The 21,014-nt window shown below is 39.3% G+C and overlaps 1 protein-coding gene across 1 annotated transcript in view; it reads left to right on the top strand.

The window, feature by feature from the left end:
* LOC120862464 (amine sulfotransferase-like) overlaps positions 1 to 17,597 on the top strand; it is a 29,568-nt gene extending 11,971 nt beyond the window's left edge. Inside the window, exons 5-6 of the mRNA XM_040238442.1 lie at positions 11,762 to 11,948; positions 17,102 to 17,597. Of these exons, the coding sequence (XP_040094376.1) occupies positions 11,762 to 11,948; positions 17,102 to 17,223 (309 nt within the window). The 3' untranslated portion in view covers positions 17,224 to 17,597. The remainder of the gene's footprint in view (positions 1 to 11,761; positions 11,949 to 17,101) is intronic.
* Positions 17,598 to 21,014: the final 3,417 nt, after the last annotated feature.

The raw sequence follows: 21,014 nt of genomic DNA, 5'->3' as shown, positions 1-21,014 counted from the left end.
GACTGGAATGCAAAAGTAGGAAGTCAAGAAACACCTGGAGTAACAGGCAAATATGGCCTTGGAGTACAGAATGAAGCAGGGCAAAGGCTAATAGAGTTCTGCCAAGAGAACACACTGGTCATAGCAAACACCCTCTTCCAACAACAAAAGAGAAGACTCTACACATGGACATCACCAGATGGTCAACACCGAAATCAGATTGATTATATTCTTTGCAGCCAAAGATGGAGAAGCTCTATACAGTCAGCAAAAACAAGACTGGGAGCTGACTGTGGCTCAGATCATGAACTCCTTATTGCCAGATTCAGACTGAAATTGAAGAAAGTGGAGAAAACCACTAGACCATTCAGGTATGACCTAAATCAAAATCCCTTATGACTATACAGTGGAAGTGAGAAATAGCTTTAAGGGACTAGACCTGATAGACAGAGTGCCTGATGAACTATGGACAGAGGTTTGTGACACTATACAGGAGACAGGAATCAAGACCATCCACAAGAAAAAGAAATGCAAAAAAGCTAAATGGCTGTCTGAGGAGGCCTTACAAATAGCTGTGAAAAGAAAGGAAAAGAAAACCAAAGGAGAAAAGGAAAGATAAAAGCATCTGAATGCAGAGTTCCAAAGAAAAACAAAGAGATAAGAAAGCCTTCCTCAGTGATCAATGCAAAGAAATAGAGGAAAACAATACAATGACAAAGACTAAAGATCTCTTCAAGAAAATTACAGATACCAAGGAGACGTTTCATGCAAAGATGGACTCAACAAGGGACAGAAATGGTATGGACCTGACAGAAGCAGAAGATATTAAGAAGAGGTGGCAAGAATACACAGAAGAACTGTACAAAAAAGGTCTTCATGACCCAGATAATCATGATGGTGTGATCACTCTTCATGACCCAGATGATCATGATGGTGTGATCACTAGAGCCAGACATCCTGGAATGTGAGGTCAAGTGGCCCTTATGAAGCATCACTACAAACAAAGCAGATGGAAGTGATGGAATTCCAGTTGAGCTATTTCAAATCCTAAAAGATGATGCTGTGAAAGTGCTGCACTCAATATGCCAGCAAATTTGGAAAACTCAGCCGTGGCCACAGGACTGGAAAAGATCAGTGTTCATTCCAATCTCAAGGAAAGGCAATGCCAAAGAATGCTCAAACTACTGCACAATTGCACTCATCTCACACGCTATTAAAGTGATACTTAATATTCTCCAAGACAGGCTTCAGCAATATGTGAACTGTGAACTTCCAGATGTTCAAGCTGGTTTTAGAAAAGGCAGAGGAACCAGAGATCAAATTGCCAACATCCGCTGGATCCTTGAAAAAGCAAGAGAGTTCCAGAAAAACATCTATTTCTGCTTTATTGACTATGCCAAACCCGTTGACCGTGTGGATCACAAGAAACTGTGGAAAATTCTGAAAGAGATGGAAATACCAGACCACCTGACCTGCCTCTTGAGAAACCTGTATGCAGGTGAGGAAGCAACAGTTAGAACTGGATATGGAACAACAGACTGGTTCCAAATAGGAAAAGGAGTACATCAAGGCTGTATATTGTCACTCTGCTTATTTAACTTATATGCAGAGTACGTCATGAGAATCGCTGGGCTGAAAGAAGCACAAGCTGGAATCAAGATTGCCAGGAGAAATATAAATAACCTCAGATATGCAGATGACACCACCCTTATGGCAGAAAGCAAAGAACTAAAGAGCCTCTCGATGAAAGTGAAAGAAGAGAGTGAAAAAGTTGGCCTAAAGCTCAACATTCAGAAAACTAAGATCATGGCATCTGGTCCCTTCACTTCATGACAAATAGATGGGGAAACAGGGGAAACAGTGTCAGACTTTATTTGGGAGGGCTCCCAAATCACTACAGATGGTGATTGCAGCCATGAAATTAAAAGACACTTACTCCTTGGAAGGAAAGTTATGACCAACATAGATAGCATATTAAAAAGCAGAGACATTACTTTGTCAACAAAGATCTGTCTAGTCAAGGCTATGGTTTTTCCAGTAGTCATGTATGGATGTGAGAGTTGGACTCTAAAGGAAGCTGAACACCGAAGAATTGATGCTTTTGTACTGTGGTGTTGAAGACTCTTGAGAGTCCCTTGGACTGCAAGGAGATCCAACCAGTAAATCCTAAGGGAGATCAGTCCTGAGTGTTCATTGGAAGGACTGATGTTGAAGCTGAAACTCCAATAATTTTGCCACCTGATGCGAATAGCTGACTCATTTAAAAGACCCTGATGCTGGGAAAGATTGAAAGCAGGAGGAGAAGGGCACGACAGAGGATGAGATGGTTGGATGACATCACCAACTCAATGGACATGGGTTTGTGTGTACTGAGAGTTGGTGATGGACAGGGGGGCCTGGTGCGCTGTAGTTTATGGGATCGCAAAGAGTCGGACATGACTGAGTGACTCAACTGAAGTGAAAAGCTGTGAGTTATGTTTTATTTGGGGCAAAATGAGCGCTGCAGCCCAGGAGACAGCACCTCAGATAGTTCTGAGAAACTGCTCCAAAGATGCAGGGCCGAAGTCAGTATATATGTGATTTTGGTGAAGGAGGACACACGAAATTGAGCACATGTTTTCCCAGAAGGTTTCTTCTAGTCTTGTGGAGTTTTTCTATCCACGGGAACAGTTCTTGTCATGCAGGATTTTAGTGCTTTTCTAGACATGAGAAGTTACAAGAACTGGGCTCATAAAATCAGCTCCTGACAATATCTCACTCTCTGAAGACCTATCCGGCCAGTTTTCCCTGAGCACAGAGTGCCTCACTTCTGCTTTCCAGCTGAACTCCTTTCAGGGGGTGTTGAAGGTTGGCAGCTGCAGCAGCACATGATTTAATTCTTGTAGAAGTAGACGGCAAGTGCCAATTTGTAGTTGACAGTATCTAACTATCTTCAGGGTTATTTTTTTCTTCAAGGGAAGGGGTTTAATTTTCTGCAGCTCATTACTGGTCTTCAATGCTCTCTTCTCACTGTACCCACTCATCATTTTTGATTCCTCTTCATATAACCATGTGTCACAATAAAGGCATATTCAACTGTGTAGAGCACTCATTTCAAAATAGAGAAAGAGCACTAGGCACCACTGAGGTGAAGAGCTACTAAAATATGGCTAATTAATTGAGGTGAATGTGTGCTCTGTGATGGAGCTCTTCCTGTTGTTGTTTTTTTTTTTTTTCGAAGAAACTGTTGAAACCAGCTTTCCTGCATAATCTCATAATGTTTATTCTTTGTCATTCAATTAAAGCTGTCTTAAAATATTGATAAACCCAAGAGAACACGTTTAAGTTCACTATTTTGTAATCTGTGATTGATATGTTCATTCATAAGACATCATTTTTTCACTCATTTCATCAGAAATTATTGAATGCCTAATATGTGACAGACAGTAAATTATGAGAAAAAGAGACGTGAACCTTTTATTCACACAGCTTATCATCTAACAGGAAAGAAAGTATTCCCAAACAAGTATAAATAATTTAAAACTACGATAAGTAATATTTAAAAACCCAGCAGATTTCATATAAGTATATAGAAGAAGAGGATCTGGTATCATCAAAGGTGACAGGCAGTGTTTTCTGAAAAAGAGTAACCTGAAAACTGCAAGCTAATAAATCAGTTCAGTTCAGTCACTCAGTCGTGTCCGACTCTTTGCATGAATAGCAGCATGCCAGGCCTCCCTGTCCATCACCAACTCCCAGAGTTCACTCAAACTCATGTCCATCGAGTCGGTATTGCCATCCAGCCATCTCATCCTCTGGCGTCCTCTTCTCCTCCTGCCCCCAATACCTCCCAGCATCAGAGTCTTTTCAAATGTGTCAACACTTCCCATGAGGTGGCCAAAGTACTGGAGCTTCAGCTTCAGCATCATTCCTTCCAAAGAAATCCCAGGGCTGATCTCCTTCAGAATGGACTGGTTGGATCTCTTTGCAGTCCAAGGGACTTTCAAGAGTCTTCTCCAAAACCACAGTTCAAAAGCATCAATTCTTCGGCGCTCAGCTCTCTTCATAGTCCAACTCTCTTATCCATACATGACCACTGGAAAAACCATAGCCTTGACTAGATGGACCTTTGTTGGCAAAGTAATGTCTCTGCTTTTGAATATGCTATCTAGGTTGGTCATAACTTTCCTTCCAAGAAGTAAGCATCTTTTAATTTCATGGCTGCAATTACCATCTGCAATGATTTTGGAGCCCCACAAAACAAAGTCTGACACTGTTTCCACTGTTTCCCCATCTATTTCCCATGAAGTGATGGGACCAGATGCCATGATCTTCGTTTTCTGAATGTTGAGCTTTAAGCCAACTTTTTCACTCTCCTCTTTCACTTTCATCAAGAGGTTCTTTAGTTCCTCTTCACTTTCTGCCATAAGGGTGGTGTCATCTGCATATCTGAGGATACTGATATTTCTCCCGGCAATCTTGATTCCAGCTTGTGTTTCTTTCAGCCCAGGGATTCTCATGATGTACTCTGCATATAAGTTAAATAAGCAGAGTGACAATATACAGCCTTGATGTACTCCTTTTCCTATTTGGAACCAGTCTGTTGTTCCATGTTCAGTTCTAACTGTTGCTTCCTCACCTGCATACAGGTTTCTCAAGAGGCAGTTCAGGTGCTCTGGTATTTCCATCTCTTTCAGAATTTTCCACAGTTTCTTGTGATCCACACAGTCAAAGGCTTTGGCATAGTCAAAAGGAGAAATAGATGTTTTTTGGAACTCTCTTGCTTTTACAATGATCCAGTGGATGTTGGCAATTTGATCTTTTGTTCCTCTGCCTTTTCTAAACCAGCTTGAACATCTGGAAGTTTACAGTTCACATATTGCTGAAGCCTGGCTTGGAGAATTTTGAGCATCCCTTTACTAGTGTGTGAGATGAGTGCAATTGTGCGGTAGTTTGAGCATTCTTTGGCATTGCCTTTCCTTGAGATTGGAATGAACACTGACCTTTTCCAGTCCTGTGGCCACGGCTGAGTTTTCCAAATTTGCTGGCATATTGAGTGCAGCACTTTCACAGCATCATCTTTCAGGATTTGAAAAAGCTCAACTGGAATTCCATCACCTCCACTAGCCTTGTTTGTATTGATACTTTCTAAGGCCCACTTGACTTCACATTCCAAGAGGTCTGACTCTAGGTGAGTGATCACACCATCGTTATTATCTGGGTCATGAAGATCTTTTTTGCACAGTTCTTATGTGTATTCTTGCCACCTCTTCTTAATATCTTCTGCTTCTGTTAGGTCCATACCATTTCTGTCCTTTATTGAGCCCATCTTTGCATGAAATGTTCCCTTGGTATCTCTAATTTTCTTGAAGAGATCTCTCGTCTTTCCCATTCTGTTGTTTTCCTCTATTTCTTTGCACTGATCACTGAGGAAGGCTTTCTTATCTCTTCTTGCTATTCTTTGGAACTCTGCATTCAGATGCTTATATCTTTCCTTTTCTCCTTTGCTTTTCGCTTCTCTTCTTTTCACAGCTATTTGTAAGGTCTCCCCAGACAGCCATTTTGCTTTTTTGCCTTCCTTTTTCATGGGGATGGTCTTGATCCCTGTGTCCTGTACAATGTCACAAACGTCCATCTATAGTTCATCAGGCACTCTATCAGATCTAGTCCCTTAAATCTATTTCTCACTTCCACTGTATAATCATAAGGGATTTTATTTAGGTCATACCTGAATGGTCTAGTGGTTTTCCCTACTTTCTTCAGTTTAAGTCTGAATCTGGCAATAAGGAGTTCATGATCTGAGCCACAGTCAGCTCCTGGTCTTGTTTTTGCTGACTGTATAGAGCTTCTACATCTTTGGCTGCAAAGATATAATTAATCTGATTTCGGTGTTGACCATCTGGTGATGTCCATGGTAGAGTCTTCTCTTTTGTTGTTGGAAGAGGGTGTTTGCTATGACCAATGCGTTCTCTTGGCAGAATTCTATTAACCTTTGCCCTGCTTCATTCCGTATTCCAAGGCCAAATTTGCCTATTACCCCAGGTGTTTCTTGACTTCATACTTTTGCATTCCAGTCCCCTATAATGAAAAGGACATCTTTTTTGGGTGTTAGTTCTAAAAGGTCTTGTCAGTCTTCATAGAACCATTCAACTTCAGCTTCTTCAGTGTTACTGGTTGGGGCATAGGCTTGTATTACCATGATATTGAATGGTTTGCCTTGGAAACGAACAGAGATCATTCTATCGTTTTTGAGGTTGCACCCAAGTAATGCATTTTGGACTCTTTTGTTGACTATGATGGCTACTCCATTTCTTCTAAGGGATTCCTGCCCACAGTAGTAGATATAATGGTCATCTGAGTTAAATTCACCTATTCCAGTCCATTTCACTGATTCCTAGAACGTCGACGTTCCCTCTTGCCATCTCCTGTTTGACCACTTCCAATTTGCCTTGATTCATGGACCTGAGATTCCAGGTTCCTATGCAATATTGCTTTTTACAGCATTGGACCTTGCTTCTATCACCAGTCACATCCATAGCTGGGTATTGTTTTTGCTTTGGCTCCATCCCTTCATTCTTTCTGGAGTTATTTCTCCACTGATCTCCAGTAGCATATTGGGCACCTACTGACCTGGGGAGTTCCTCTTTCAGTATCTTATCATTTTGCCTTTTCATACTGTTCATGGGGTTCTCAAGGCAAGAATACAGAAGTGGTTTTGCCATTCCCTTCTCCAGTGGATCACATTCTGTCAGCCAAGCTAATAAATACATATTAACACAAAAGACATGGGGAAAAAAGGAAGCCAGGGAAAGAGAACGTGCAAATTTCCTGATACATTAAAGTGGATGAAAAATGAAGGAAGAACAGGCAAAGTGAAAGTATTAAAGTATTGAGTGGTCAATAAGAGTCAAGCTGCTCAAAGACTATAATAAACGATGGTGATTTCTTTCACCTTAAAGGCAGTAAGAAGTCTTTTAAGAATCACAAGAAGGAGAGTTATGTAATACAATTAATATTTTTAGAATATCATTTCTTTTTGTGGATTGAAAATGATGGTAGTGAATAAAGGCAAATTAGTTAGATGCTAGTGTGATAACCCACTGAACACCAACGATGCTTTGGGTTAAAATGGTCACTCTGAGACTGGAGAAACTGCAGAGCTTTACCACATATGTTTAAGGTCAAAAGGAAAGGGATTATATACAGGAAAAATGAAAAAGGGAGAAATATTAAAATGCTTTCTATATTCTGACTCATATACCTGTGTTGATAATGATGTCATTCATTTAGTGCTTACGGAACACTGAAGCAGGGTAAAGCTGAAAAGAGAAGATTATGAGATTGGTTTTGACATATGGAGTTTAAGATGATTTAGAAGTATTCAAATGAAGGTGTTTGCAAATTGGGGGAACATACAGGCCTACATTTCAAAGAGGTTTGCTCTAAAATTATCAATGATATTCATTTGGACATCATCACTGTATAGACTATAGTTGAAACCATGGTTATGCTTAAAATTGAGAGTGAGGAGGAAAAGGACAGAAAAAGAGGAGGAAAAGAGAAATGAAGAAAGAGAGTGTACGGGAGAAAAAAAGGGGGGACTAGTACTATTACTGAGATAATTTAAAACATAATGTTTGGGTAGAGAGGGTAAGCCCACGAAAAACACTGAAAAGGAACTATCAGAGAGGTAGGGAGAAAAAAAGTGTGTGCTGACAGAAGCTAGGCAGGTGTGTCAAGAAACCTTTTTAAGACTTTTTAACCTCTCAGGGTTGAGAAGTCAAGTAAAAATGAAAGTTTAAAATATCCGTCAAATCTAATTACATGAAGTATAGTGAGCAGTAGAGTAAACTGGGTTGGAGGGGTTGGGGTGAAATTGATGAATCCTAGATATATAACACTGGCACAGACACATGTATTAATATATTGCAACTGTCTTCTCTATCCCTATTTTTACAGCTAATATTTGGACTTCAAAAAAATCCTGCCCCCAGTAGAATGATCATCTCCCAACAAAAGCTGCCTGTTCTCCCATAAAACGTACTATGTCTCGTGATCTAAGTCAGAAACTAGCCTTCATGCTTGATATCTCCTTCACCCTTGCCTCTTAATTTCACTAGTTAGTAAAAGTCTGAATTCTGTCTCTGATTCCATTGTGGAAGTTGCAAACATACCAATCTAGATTGCCCCTTCCATGGTCCAGATCACCATTATCTTTTGCTTAGTTTCTAAAGCAACTTATCTAATTGATTTGCCTACTTGCAAATCTCAGTCCATCTCCATTTATTCTCTATCCTTCAACCTGTGTTATCATCTTAAAATGCAAAATCATCTTAAAATGTTATCATCTTAAAATGTGTTCCCTTCCTTATTTTTATATTTGAGCTGTTCCATAAGAATGTGATCACAAAAATATATTCATAAACAACAGATTTTGCTGGAAATGTGGATCTAGAAGACACTGAGTAAACTATGCAAAGTCCTGGAGTATTTGTCTGTTCTGTCATCAGTATACTATCAGCAGGTAGCAATTTTAACTTACATTCCACCAAGTTGCCCATTGTTGATATATTTTTGTTCTTCTAGTTTTTTCATCAGTTTTTCAAACAGATTTTTTTTTCACCATATCTTGGGGAAAAACTATTAACTTTCTCTCTCCAGGAAAAAGGAATTTGGTCAACTCAAGTTTCTGCTTGACCTAAATAGGGATCTCATTTTAGAAAGGGCTTTAAAATGAGATCCCTATTTAGGTCAAGCAATTGTGTACCATCAATACTGATGTAGATTTTGAGGTCTTCTTTGTCTACTACTTCCCTTGAATATTTCTTGATAATTTGAGGTAATACAATTTATGTCTATTCTTTAACTGGAATTAACAAGCCCATATAGAGTATCACAAAGCACTTTGACGATTTCTCACAGAGCTGAGAATCCCAGAGACAGAGGAACCTAGTGGGCTGCCATCTATGGGGTCGCACAGAGTCGGACAGGACTGAAGCGACTTAGCAGCAGCAGTAGCAGCACAAAGCTGAAGGTGATATTCTTAACTATGTAGTGTCTATGTTGAAACATTTTCTAGCTACTTGTGTCAAATGTATCAAAGTATGTAGTTTAAATGAAGGCAGAAGTACCTATGTTGTTTGGAGATTCATAACTATATGCTAAAACTATGAGTAAAATCAAAGAAGTAGGTATATAAATAAGGATAGCGGTTATTTGCAGGCAGTAACTGCTATCCTTATTTATATAACTACTTCTTTTCTTCCCCTACTCCCATATCATTGTGACTCTATCCTTCTGACTCTAATATGTGAGTAAACTTATTCACCAAGGTCTTCGTTTCTATTCATGAATTGAGATCTCTTGTAAATCTGCTCTACTAAGTTATTCAGATTGTAAAATATATCAGAATTGCCTTTCTTTTGAAGGGTGAATGATATTTCATTGCATCTATATATTTTGTTTATACATTCGTCCATTGATGGACACGTGAATGACTTCCACTGTGGGGCAATTGTAAATAATGCTGCTATTACCATGAGTATACACATATCTGATCCTCATCTTATTTGTTTTGCATGTATGCCCACAAGTGGACTTGTTGGATATGAACTTTAATTTTTTCAGGACTTTGAAAGAGTAGTAAACTTTGAAAGATGAGGTCTAATGCGTCTATATGTGATATTCTCATTCAAAACTCTTTTGGATATCTAATGCCCCCTTGAGATTCCATTTGAATTTTACAATGGATTTTTCAATGTGTAAAAATATCATTGGGATATTGATAGGGATTGCACTGAATCTTTGAATTACTTTGAGTGGTATTAACGTCTTGACAATATTAGATTTTCCAGTTCACGACCATGGATGTTGTTTTAGTCAACTTCTAAAATATTTTCCAGAACACAAATATTTTACCACATTGATTAAGTTTATTCCTAAGTATTTCATCAGTTTTGAACAATTGAAATTGGAATTATTTTGCTATAAGTTAGCCTTTTGGAGAAGGAAATGGCAACCCACTCCAGTATTATTGCCTGGAAAATCTCATGGACGGAGGAACCTGGTAGGCTACAGTCCATGGGGTCGCAAAGAGTCGGGCGACTGAGCGACTTCACTTTCACTTTCACTTTTAGCCTTTGGATTGTTCATTGTTAGTGTATAGAAATATAAGAGTTTTGCATGTTGGCTTTGTACCATGCAACTTTGCTCAATTGTTTATTAGTTCTTACAAGATTGTGTGTGTGTGTAGAATCTTTAGGATTTTTCTATGTCTGAAATCACGTTGCCTGTGAACAATTTTCCTTTCCGATTTAGATGCCTTTTATTAATATTTGTTTATTTTTCCTAACTATTCTGGCTAGGACTTCCAGTTCTATGTTGAAAAGTGGAGAGAAGTGTTGAAGTGGACAGAACAAGCATCTTTAACTTGTTCCTGATTTTAGTAGAAAATCTTTTGAGTCTTTCACCATTAAGTGTGATGTTAGCAGTAGGTACTTTATAGAGAGCTTTTTTAATGTTGAGATAATTTCCTTTAATTCTTCATTTGTTGAGTGTTTTTGAATCATGAAAACATGTTGGATATTGTCAAATGCTTTTTCTGCATTAAATAATGTGATCATGTGGTCTTTCTCTTCATTCTGTTTATGTGATATTACACTAATTAATTTTCATAGTTTGAACCATCTTGCATGCCAGGAGTAAATCCAGTTTTATTATGGTTTATAATCTTTTCAATATGTTGTTGAATTTGCTATTAATTTGTAGAGGAATCTTGCACCCTATGTTTCATAAGTGGTATTGGTCTTTAGCTTTTTCTTACACCATTTTTCTGGCATTGATACCAAAGTAATTCTTGCTTAACTGAATGATTTTGGAAATCTTTCATACTCTTCAAGTTTTTTGAAGAACATGAAGAGAATTGGTGTTAATACTTATTTAAATGTTTGGTAGACGTCACCAGGAAAGCCATCAAGACTTGGGTTTTTCTTTGTATTCAGTTAGTTGCTTTATTCATTTCCTTATGAATTATGGACTCTGGGGGGCTTCCCAGATGGTGACAGCGATAAAGAATCTGCCTGGCAATGCAAGAGATGCAAGATATGTGATTCTGATCCCTGCGTCAGGAAGATCCCAAGAGTAGCAAATGGCAACCTACTCTGGTATTCTTGTCTGGAAAATCCCGTGAACAGAGGAACCTGGTGGGTTACAATCCACGGGGCTGCAAAAAGCTGGACGTGACTGAGAGGCTGAGCACACACACAACAAACACAGAGAGAGTATTATCGACTGGTTAACATACTGCAGAACTTAGTAGTTTCTGAAATGTATGCAAGTGTGCATGCTGTCACTTCAGTCATGTCAGACTCTTTGCAACCACCAGGCTCCTCTGTCTATGGGATTCTCCAGACAAGAATGCCTGAGTGGGTTGCCACGCCCTCTTCCAGGGGATCTTCCCGACCCAGGGATCGAACCCATGTCTCACATGTCTCCTGCACTGGCAGGCAGGTTCTTTACCACTAGTGTCACCTGGGAAACCCTCTGAAATGTATATAATAAGTCTAAAAGTGTTGCTTGAATGGGTGACTGAAGTTGAGCTCTCCTTGTAAAATCAAATGATAGGAAACTCTAACAAAGCTGACAACATCACTCAGTTTAATAGAATGAATGTTACAGATCTTAGCCAAACTTTAAACTTAGAAAAAGCCCAAGCACGGTCAGTTTTCTAAAATGTGGTAAAGATGTTGGGCTATAACTCAGGTGTTCCTTATAGAATGAACAGTTTCTCATACAATTCTTTCAGGATCTCAGAAGTTCTGTGCTTAAAATCAGCAGTTTTCTTGAGAAAGAACTGAGTGAAGAGGATCTGGATGCTGTTGTGAATCAGGCTGCATTTCAGAATATGAAAGTTGATCCTCAAGCTAATTATGACAGCATACTGAAAAATGAAATCGGGATAAGAACAAACAAGGGACAGTTCCTGCGCAAAGGTGATGTTGAGTGGGTAATAGAAGCAAATGTGTTGAGACTTGTCTTGAGTCCTTGGCTGCTGCTGCTGCTAAGTCACTTCAGTCGTGTCCGACTCTGTGCAACCCCATAGACGGCAGCCCACCAGGCTCCCCCGTCCCTGGGATTCTCCAGGCAATAACACTGGAGTGGGTCACCATTTCCTTCTCCAATGCATGAAAGTGAAAAGGGAAAGTGAAGTCGCTCAGTCGTGTCCGACTCTTAGTGACCCCATGGACTGCAGCCTACCAGGCTCCTCCGTCCATGGGATTTTCCAGGCAAGAACACTGGCGGGGGGTGCCATTGCCTTCTCCAATGCATGAAAGTGAAAAGTGAAAGTGAAGTTGCTCAGTCATGTCCAATTCTTAGCGACCCCATGGACTGCAGCCTACAGGCTCCCCCGTCCATGGGATTCTCCAGGCAAGAGTACTGGAGTGGGTTGCCATTGCCTTCTTCTTCTTGGCTGCTAGATTAAGTTAATGTGGCTTGCAACATGTCTCTCCAAGAATCACTGTTTAAACAGAGAATCAATGATCCTAACTAAAATGAACCTGAAAATTATCCCAGGAAACAGAACAGAACTTCAGTATCTGACTAATAAATATTAGTTTCCTTCTTTCTTAACCATGTGACCCTACTTTAAAATTTGTTAAAAAGTCTTACCAAAAGGCAAAAGATATGTGTTCAAGAGAGCTCCAATTCTTGGTTTACCTTATTGCTCTTTAGAATATTCTAGATGGAAGGTTAATATGTATTTTGTTTTGAGAAGGATTTTTATATCATTTCTTTCCTTTCAAGTTGATATTTCTTCATTGTAAAAAGTGGATTGCTACCTCATTAACCCAATGTGCTATGAATTCAATCATCCAACAACATGAATAAATTTTTATTATGCTCCATTAAGTTGCCAAGGGTTGCTAAGAATAAATATATTTTCTCCTGATACTCCTTAATTTCAATTTTTTCATTTAATCTTTTTAATGTACATTATTCTAAAATATAATTTGCACTTATCTATATCCCTAGACTCATATTTCATCCTAATATATTCATAACAGCACTATGACAATAGACACTGATTAAATTTTAATTATATAAAGATTTTATTAAAATTACTGTGGATACCAATATTTTAAAAAGTCATTGCTTCCTCTTTGTCCCATTTATTATCAGTTTTCACTTCTCATTGCTCAACTAGATCAGATATAAAGCGTTTCTCATGCCCATGTAACTTACTTACTGCCAAATGACCGTAATATAAACAAAATAAATTCTGATAGCTAAAGATGCCAATGTATTCATCTTTATTACATAATTGAATTAATGTTGGTTTCAAACTTCCATCAAGTGAAACTTTTGTATTAATGGCAGCCCTTGGCACCCTCTGTTCCTTGAATTTATTACTTGAAAATCTATTAGTAATGGTTCCTCTTTCCATGGGATGCTCCAGGCAAGAATACTAGAGTAACTTGCCATGCCCTCCTCTGTGGGATCCTCCTGACCCAGATCGAACCCAAGTCTCTTGTGTCTCCTAAACTGGCAGGTGGGATACAGTTTATTCACAATATTATATTAGTTTTAGTTGTACAGCATAGTTCAGTTCAGTTCAGTTGCTCGGTTGTGTCTGACCCCATGGACTGCAGCATGCCAGACCTCCCTGTCCATCACCAAGTCCCAGAGTTTACTGAGACCCCATGTTCATTGAGTCAGTGATGGCATCCAACCATCTCATCCTCTGCCATCCCCTTCTCCTCCCACCTTCATCTTTCCCAGCATCTGGGTCTTTTCTAATGAGTCAGTTCTTCACATCAGGTGGCCAAAGTATTGGAGTTTCAGATTCAACATCAGTCCTTCTAATGAATATTCAGGACTGAATTCTGTAGCATGGACTGGATAGATCTCTGTGCCATCCAAGAGACTCTTAAGAGTTTTCTCCAACACCACAGTTCAAAAGCATCAGTGCTTTGGCTCTCAGCTTTCTTTATAGTCCAACTAGATGGATCTGTTGGCAGAGCAATGTCTCTGCTTTTTAATATGCTATCTAGGCTGGTCATAACTTTTCTTCCAAGGAGTAAGCGTCTTTTAATTTCATGGCTGCACTCACAACCTGCAGTGATTTGGAGCCCAAGAAAATAAAGTCTGTCACTTTCCACTGTTTCCCCATCTATTTGCCAGGAAGTGATGGGACCAGGTGCCATGATTTTAGTTTTATGAATGTTGAGTTTTAAGCCAATTTTTTCACTCTCCTCTTTCACTTTCATCAAGAGGGTCTTTAGTTCTTCTTCACTTTCTGCCATAAGGGTGGTGTCATCTGCATATCTGAGGTTATTGATATTTCTCCTGGCAATCTTGATTCCAGCTTGTGCTTCCTCCAGCCCAGCATTTTGCATGATGTACTCTGCATATAAGTTAAATAAGCAGAATGACAATATACAGCCTTGACGTACACCTTTCCCAATTTGGAACCAGTCTGTTGTTCCATGTCCAGTTCTAACTGTTGCTTCCTGACCTGCATACAGATTTCTCAAGAGGCAGGTCAATTGGTCTGGTATTCCCATCTCTTTAAGGTTTTCCAGTTTGTTTTGATCCACACAGTCAAAGGCTTTGACATAGTCAATAAAATAGAAGTAGGTGTTTTTCTGGAACTCTCTTGCTTTTTCGATGATCCAACAGATGTTGGCAATTTGATCTCTGGTTCCTCTGCCTTTTCTTAATTCAGCTTGAACATTTGGAAGTTCACAGTTCACATACTGTTGAAGCGTAGCTTGGAGAATTTTGAGCATTGCTTTACTAGTGTGTGAGATGAGTGCAATTGCGCAGTGGTTTGAGCATTCTTTGGCATTGCCTTTCTTTGGGATTGGAATGACAACTGACATTTTCCAATCCTGTGGCCACTGCTGAGTTTTCCAAATTTGCTGGCATATTGAGTGCAGCACTTTCACAGCATCATCTTTTAGGATTTGAAGTAGCTCAACTGGAATCCCTTCACCTCCACTAACTTTGTTCATAGTGATGTTTCCTAAGGCCCACTTGACTTCACATTCCAGAATGTCTGGCTCTAGATGAGTGATCACACCATCATGATTATCTGGGTTATGAAGATTTTTTTTTATAGTTCTTCTGTGTATTCTTGCCACCTCTTCTTAATATCTTCTGCTTCTGTTAGGTCCATACCATTTCTGTCCTTTATTGTGCCCATCTTTGCATGAAATATTCCCTTGGTATCTCTAATTTTCTTGAAGAGATCTTTAGTCTTTCCCATTCTATTGTTTTCCTCTATTTCTCTGTATTGATCACTGAGGGAGAAGGCTTTCTTATATCTCCTTGCTATTCTTTGAAACTCTGCATTCAAATGGGTATATCTGCCCTTTTCTCCTTTGCCTTTTACGTCTCTTCTTTTCATAGCTATTTTTAAGGCCTTCTCAGACAGCCATTTTGCCTTTTTGCATTTCTTTTTCTTGGAGATGGTCTTGATCACTGCCTCCTGTACAATGTCAAGAATCTCCATCCATACTTCAGGCACTCTGTCTATCAGATTGAATCCCCTGAATCTATTTGTCCCTTCCACTGTATAATCATAAGGGATTTGATTTAAGTCATACCTGAATGGTCTAGTGGTTTTCCCTACTTTATTCCATTTAAATTTGAATATGGCATTAAAGAGTTCATGATCTGATCCAGTCAGCTCCCTGTCTTGATTTTGCTGATTGTATAGAGCTCCTCCATCTTTGGCTACAAAGAATATAATCAGTCTGATTTCAGTATTGACCATCTGGTGATGTCCATGTGTAGTCTTCTCTTGTGTTATTGGAAGAGGGTGTTTGCTATGACCAGTGCATTCTCTTGGCAAAACTCTATTAGTCTTTGCTCTGCTTCATTCTGTACTCCAAGGCCAAATTTGCCTCTTACTCCAGCTATTTCTTGATTTCCTACTTTTGCATTCCAGTTCCCTATAATTCAAAGGATGTTTTTTTGGGGGGGCGTTAGTTCTAGAAGGTCTTGTAGGTCTTCATAGAAGTGTTCAACTTCAGGTTCTTCAGAATTACTAGTCAAGGCATAGTCTTGGATTACCGTGATATTGAATGGTTTGCCTTGGCAATAGAGATCTTTCTGCAGTATTTGATATTGCATCCAAGTACTGCATTTCAGACTCTTTTTTTTGACTATGATGGCTACTCCATCATACATGTACAGCATAGTGATTCACTATTTTTGCATATTATACTCCATTATAGATTGTTGCAAGGTAATTGCTATAATTCCCTGTGCTATACAATGTATCCTTGTTGTTTATATACTTTATACTGGAATCCTGGAGCCCAGGGTTCTCCAGCCTTTCTAACTGTCCCAGTGGTGTTCCAATCAGCCAAAGTCTGATATGCCCAGATCATGGCATCTGGCGATCTGTTCGTTCCCCAGTGTTGTCTCACGTGATCTCCCTTTTCCTCTGAGTCTCTCCCAAGGATCAGAGGTCCTGGTGTGATCGCCCTTCTTCCCTTCATACATGTGCTACCTTGTAACTTTCTGATAGTCCTGGTTTTCCAGGAGTTTGACTGCCTGTTTCTAAATAGAATTCTTTCAGTGAGAAAGAATCAGTTAGAAGCAAAGTTTCAATGAGAATTCTTCCACACGAAGGTGTATTTTTGATATGTTTTTGTTCACCATCTTGATCTCTCTTCCTCTTAAAAATCTTCGGGTCACTCTCTCTCTCTCTTTTTTGCAATTTTAAAGATGAAGAAAATATTTACTTTGAAGGGTATCATTAAGAACTATATTATGTGAAATAATAGATGTGGTTTGCCAAGTATGGTGTGTGGAATTTTGTAAGATATATTTAAATATTCTAATCTCTGTGAATATTTAGCTTTATTTTTCCTTCTTAAGAAAGTTCTATATTAATGGTAGTGGATAATGAAAGTTTAAGATAAGGAAGTGGATTATCACTCTATTTTCTGTGTTATCATGTCCTAAGTGTGTTTTTAGCTCAGCCATGTATAAGAGAAAGTGAGGCATCAAATTCCATGGAAAACAAATAGATAGTTATCTGCTTGAGAAGATAATAAAGTGGTTGGAAGGAAGCTTTTGCCCAACAGTGCTACCTCCTCACCCAGGGCTATCTGTGTGTTTGTCCCACCAGGTACCGTTGGAGACTGGAAACATCACTTGACCATGGAGCAAAATGAGCGATTTGACAGAGTATTCCAAAGGAAGATGAAAGATTTTCCTTTGAAATTCATCTGGGACATAGATGAGGAGTAGAATCAGTGCAAAATATAATAATACTGTAAAAATCTAACAACTGGAAAGCATATTTTAATATACACATTAATTTGTGCTTCTCATACAAATGTTAATTATAAAACTTTATTAATTGACAAAATCAGTAAACTGTGCTTAGATTCATTTCCATGCCTTTAATGAAACTTTGACATTTCACCAATTATAATCATTTGGATAATCTGCATTGTTAGCCTGTATGATAAGTGAAAGAAAGCAAGCAAGCAACATGAATAGTTTGAGTGTTTTCCATAGCAGGCATTCATTATTTATCTATAATTTTCTAATTGAAATTTGATAATTTGGCCTTGAATCAATGTGACTAATGAGTAAATAGAGAAATCACATGCATCTGAGAAGCAGATTCATCTGTTTAATGATTTACCAATTCACAAAGCTTATACTAAGGAGTTAAGTTTCAAAGGTAGATTGATCATCTAATAGTCTAATTATTTAACTATTTGGATGGAAAGAAATATTTGTATCTATATAACTCATTAAGTAATACTATGTGTATTTAAGAGTTGCATATTTGGAATAAAATTACTTTGAACAAGAGAAATATAGATAAATATGTCTTTTAATTCCTAAATGGAGAAAACATTGTGATGCATAAAAGTGTTGTAAGAAAATTAATAAAATTCATAAATTCACATTCAAACACCTCAAGGAATCATCCTCCATCTGTTCAGTTCAGTTACTCGCTCAGTTGTGTCTGACTCTTTGCAACCCCATGAATCGCAGCACTCCCTGTATATCACCAACTCCCGGAGTTCACTCAGACTCACGTCCATTGAGTCAGTGATGCCATCCAGCCATCTCATCCTCTGTCATCCCCTTCTCCTCCTGCCGCCAATCCCTCCCAGCATCAGAGTCTTTTCCAATGAGTCAACTCTTCGCATGAGGTGGCCAAAGTACTGGAGTTTCAGCTTCAGGATCATTCCCTCCAAAGAAATCCCAGGGCTGATCTCCTTTAGAATGGACTGGTTGGATCTCCTTTCAGTCCAAGGGACTCTCAAGAGTCTTCTCCAACACCACAGTTCAAAAGCATCAATTCTTCGGCACTCAGCTTTCTTCGCAGTCCAACTCTCACATCCATACATGACCACAGGAAAAACCATAGCCTTGACTAGATGGACCTTTGTTGGCAAAGTAATGTCTCTGCTTTTGAATATGCTATCTAGATTGGTCATAACTTTCCTTCCAAGGAGTAAACATCTTTTAATTTCATGGCTGCAATCACCATCTGCAGTGATTTTGGAGCCCCCCAAAATAAAGTCTGACACTGTTTGATGTTTCCCCATTCATTTGCCATGAAGTGATGGGACCAGATGCCATGATCTTTGTTTTCTTAATGTTGAGCTTTAAGCCAACTTTTTCACTCTCCACTTTCCCTTTCATTAAGAGGTTTTTTTGTTCTTCTTCACTTTCTACCATAAGGGTGGTGTCATCTGCATATCTGAGGTTATTGATATTTCTCCCAGCAATCTTGATTCCAGCTTGTGCTTCTTCCAGCCCAACGTTTCTCATGATGTACTCTGCATATAAGTTAAATAAGCAAGGTGAAAATATACAGCCTTCAGATCAGTTCAGTTCAGTCACTCAGTCATGTCCAACTCTTTGCAACCCCATGAATCACAGCACGCAGGCCTCCCTGTCCATTATCAACTCCCGGAGTTCACTCAACTCGTGTCCATTGAGTCAGTGATGCCATCCAGCCATCTCATCCTCTGTCGTCCCTTTCTCCTCCTGCCCCCAGTCCCTCCCAGCATCAGAGTCTTTTCCAGTGAGTAAACTCTTAGCATGAGGTGGCCAAAGTACTGGAGTTTCAGCTTTAGCATCATTCCCTCCATAGAAATCCCAGGTCTGATCTCCTTCAGAGTGGACTGATTGGGTGTACTTGCAGTCCAAGGAACTCTCAAGAGTCTTCTCCAACACCACAGATCAAAAGCATCAATTCTTCGGCACTCAGCTTTCTTCACAGTCCAACTCTCACATCCATACATGACCACAGAAAAAACCATAGCCTTGACTAGATGGACCTTTGTTGGCAAAGTAATGTCTCTGCTTTTGAATATGCTATCTAGTTTGGTCATAACTTTGCTTCCAAGGAGTAAGCATCTTTTAATTTCATGGCTGCAGTCACCAGCTGCAGTGATATGGAGCCTCCAAAAATAAAGTCTGACACTGTTTCCCCTGTTTCCCCATCTATTTCCCATGAAGTGATGACACCAGATGCCATGATCTTAGTTTTCTGAATGTTGAGCTTTAAGCCAACTTTTTCACTCTCCTCTTTCACTTTCATCAAGAGGCTTTTTAGTTCCTCTTCACTTTCTGCCATAAGGGTGGTGTCGTCTGCATATCTGAGGTTATTGATATTTCTCCCGGCAGTCTCGATTCCAGCTTGTGCTTCTTCCAGCCCAGCATTTCTCATGATGTACTCTGCATAGAAGTTGAATAAGCAAGGTGACAATATACAGCCTTGACATACTCCTTTTCCTATTTGGAACCAGTCTGTTGTTCCATGTCCAGTTCTAACTTTTGCTTCCTGACCTGCATACAGGATTCTCAAGAGACAGGTCAGGTGTCTAGTATTCCCATCTTTTTTAGAATTCTCCACAGTTTATTGTGATCCACACAGTCAACGGCTTTGGCATAGTCAATAGAGCAGAAATAGATGTTTTTCTGGAACTCTCTTGCTTTTTCGATGATCCAGTGGATGTTGGCAATTTGATCTCTGGTTCCTCTGCCTTTTCTAAAACCAGCTTGAACATCTGGAAGTTCATGGTTCACGTATTGCTGAGGCCTGGCTTGGAAAATTTTGAGCATTACTTTACTAGCATGTGAGATGAGTGCAATTGTGCAGTAGTTTGAGCATTCTTTGGCATTGCATTTCTTTGGGATTGGAATGAAAAATGACCTTGACCAGTCCTGTGGCCACTGCTGAATTTTCCAAATTTGCTGGCATATTGAGTGTAGCACATTCACAGCATCATCTTTCAGGATTTGGAGTAGCTCAACTGGAATTCCATCACCTCCACTAGGTTTGTTTGTAGTGATGCTTTCTAAGGCCCACTTGACTTCACATTCCAGGATGTCTGGCTCTAGGTGAGTGATCACACCATCATGATTATCTTGGTCTTGAATATCTTTTTTGTACAGTTCTTCTGCGTATTCTTGCTACCTCTTCTTAGTATCTTCTGCCTCTGTTAGGTCCATACCATTTCTGTCCTTTACTGTGCCCATCTTTGCATGAAATATTCCCTTGGTATCTCTAATTTTCTTGAAGAGATCTCTCGTCTTTCCCATTCTGTTGTTTTCCTCTATTTCTTTGCATTGATCACTGAGGAAGGCTTTCTTATCTCTTCTTGCTATTCTTTGGAACTCTGCATTCAGATGCTTATGTCTTTCCTTTTCTCCTTTGCTTTTTGCTTCTCTTCTTTTCACAGCTATTTGTATGGCCTCCTCAGACAGCCATTTTGCTTTTTTTGCATTTCTTTTCCATTGGGATGGTCTCGATCACTGTCTCCTGTACAATATCATGAACCTCCGTCCATATATTATCAGGCACTCTGTCTATCAGATCTAGGCCCTTAAGTCTATTTCTCACTTCCACTGTATAATCATAAGGGATTTGATTTAGGTCATACCTGAATAGTCTATGGTTTTCCCTACTTTCTTCAATTGAAGTCTGAATTTGGTAATAAGGAGTTCATGATCTGAGCCACAGTCAGCTCCTGGTCTTGTTTTTGCTGACTGTATAGAGCTTCTCC

The sequence above is a fragment of the Oryx dammah genome, unplaced genomic scaffold (genome assembly GCF_014754425.2).
Source record: "Oryx dammah isolate SB20612 unplaced genomic scaffold, SCBI_Odam_1.1 HiC_scaffold_4, whole genome shotgun sequence".
NCBI lineage: Eukaryota > Metazoa > Chordata > Mammalia > Artiodactyla > Bovidae > Oryx > Oryx dammah.
This window is presented reverse-complemented; position numbering and strand designations above follow the sequence as displayed.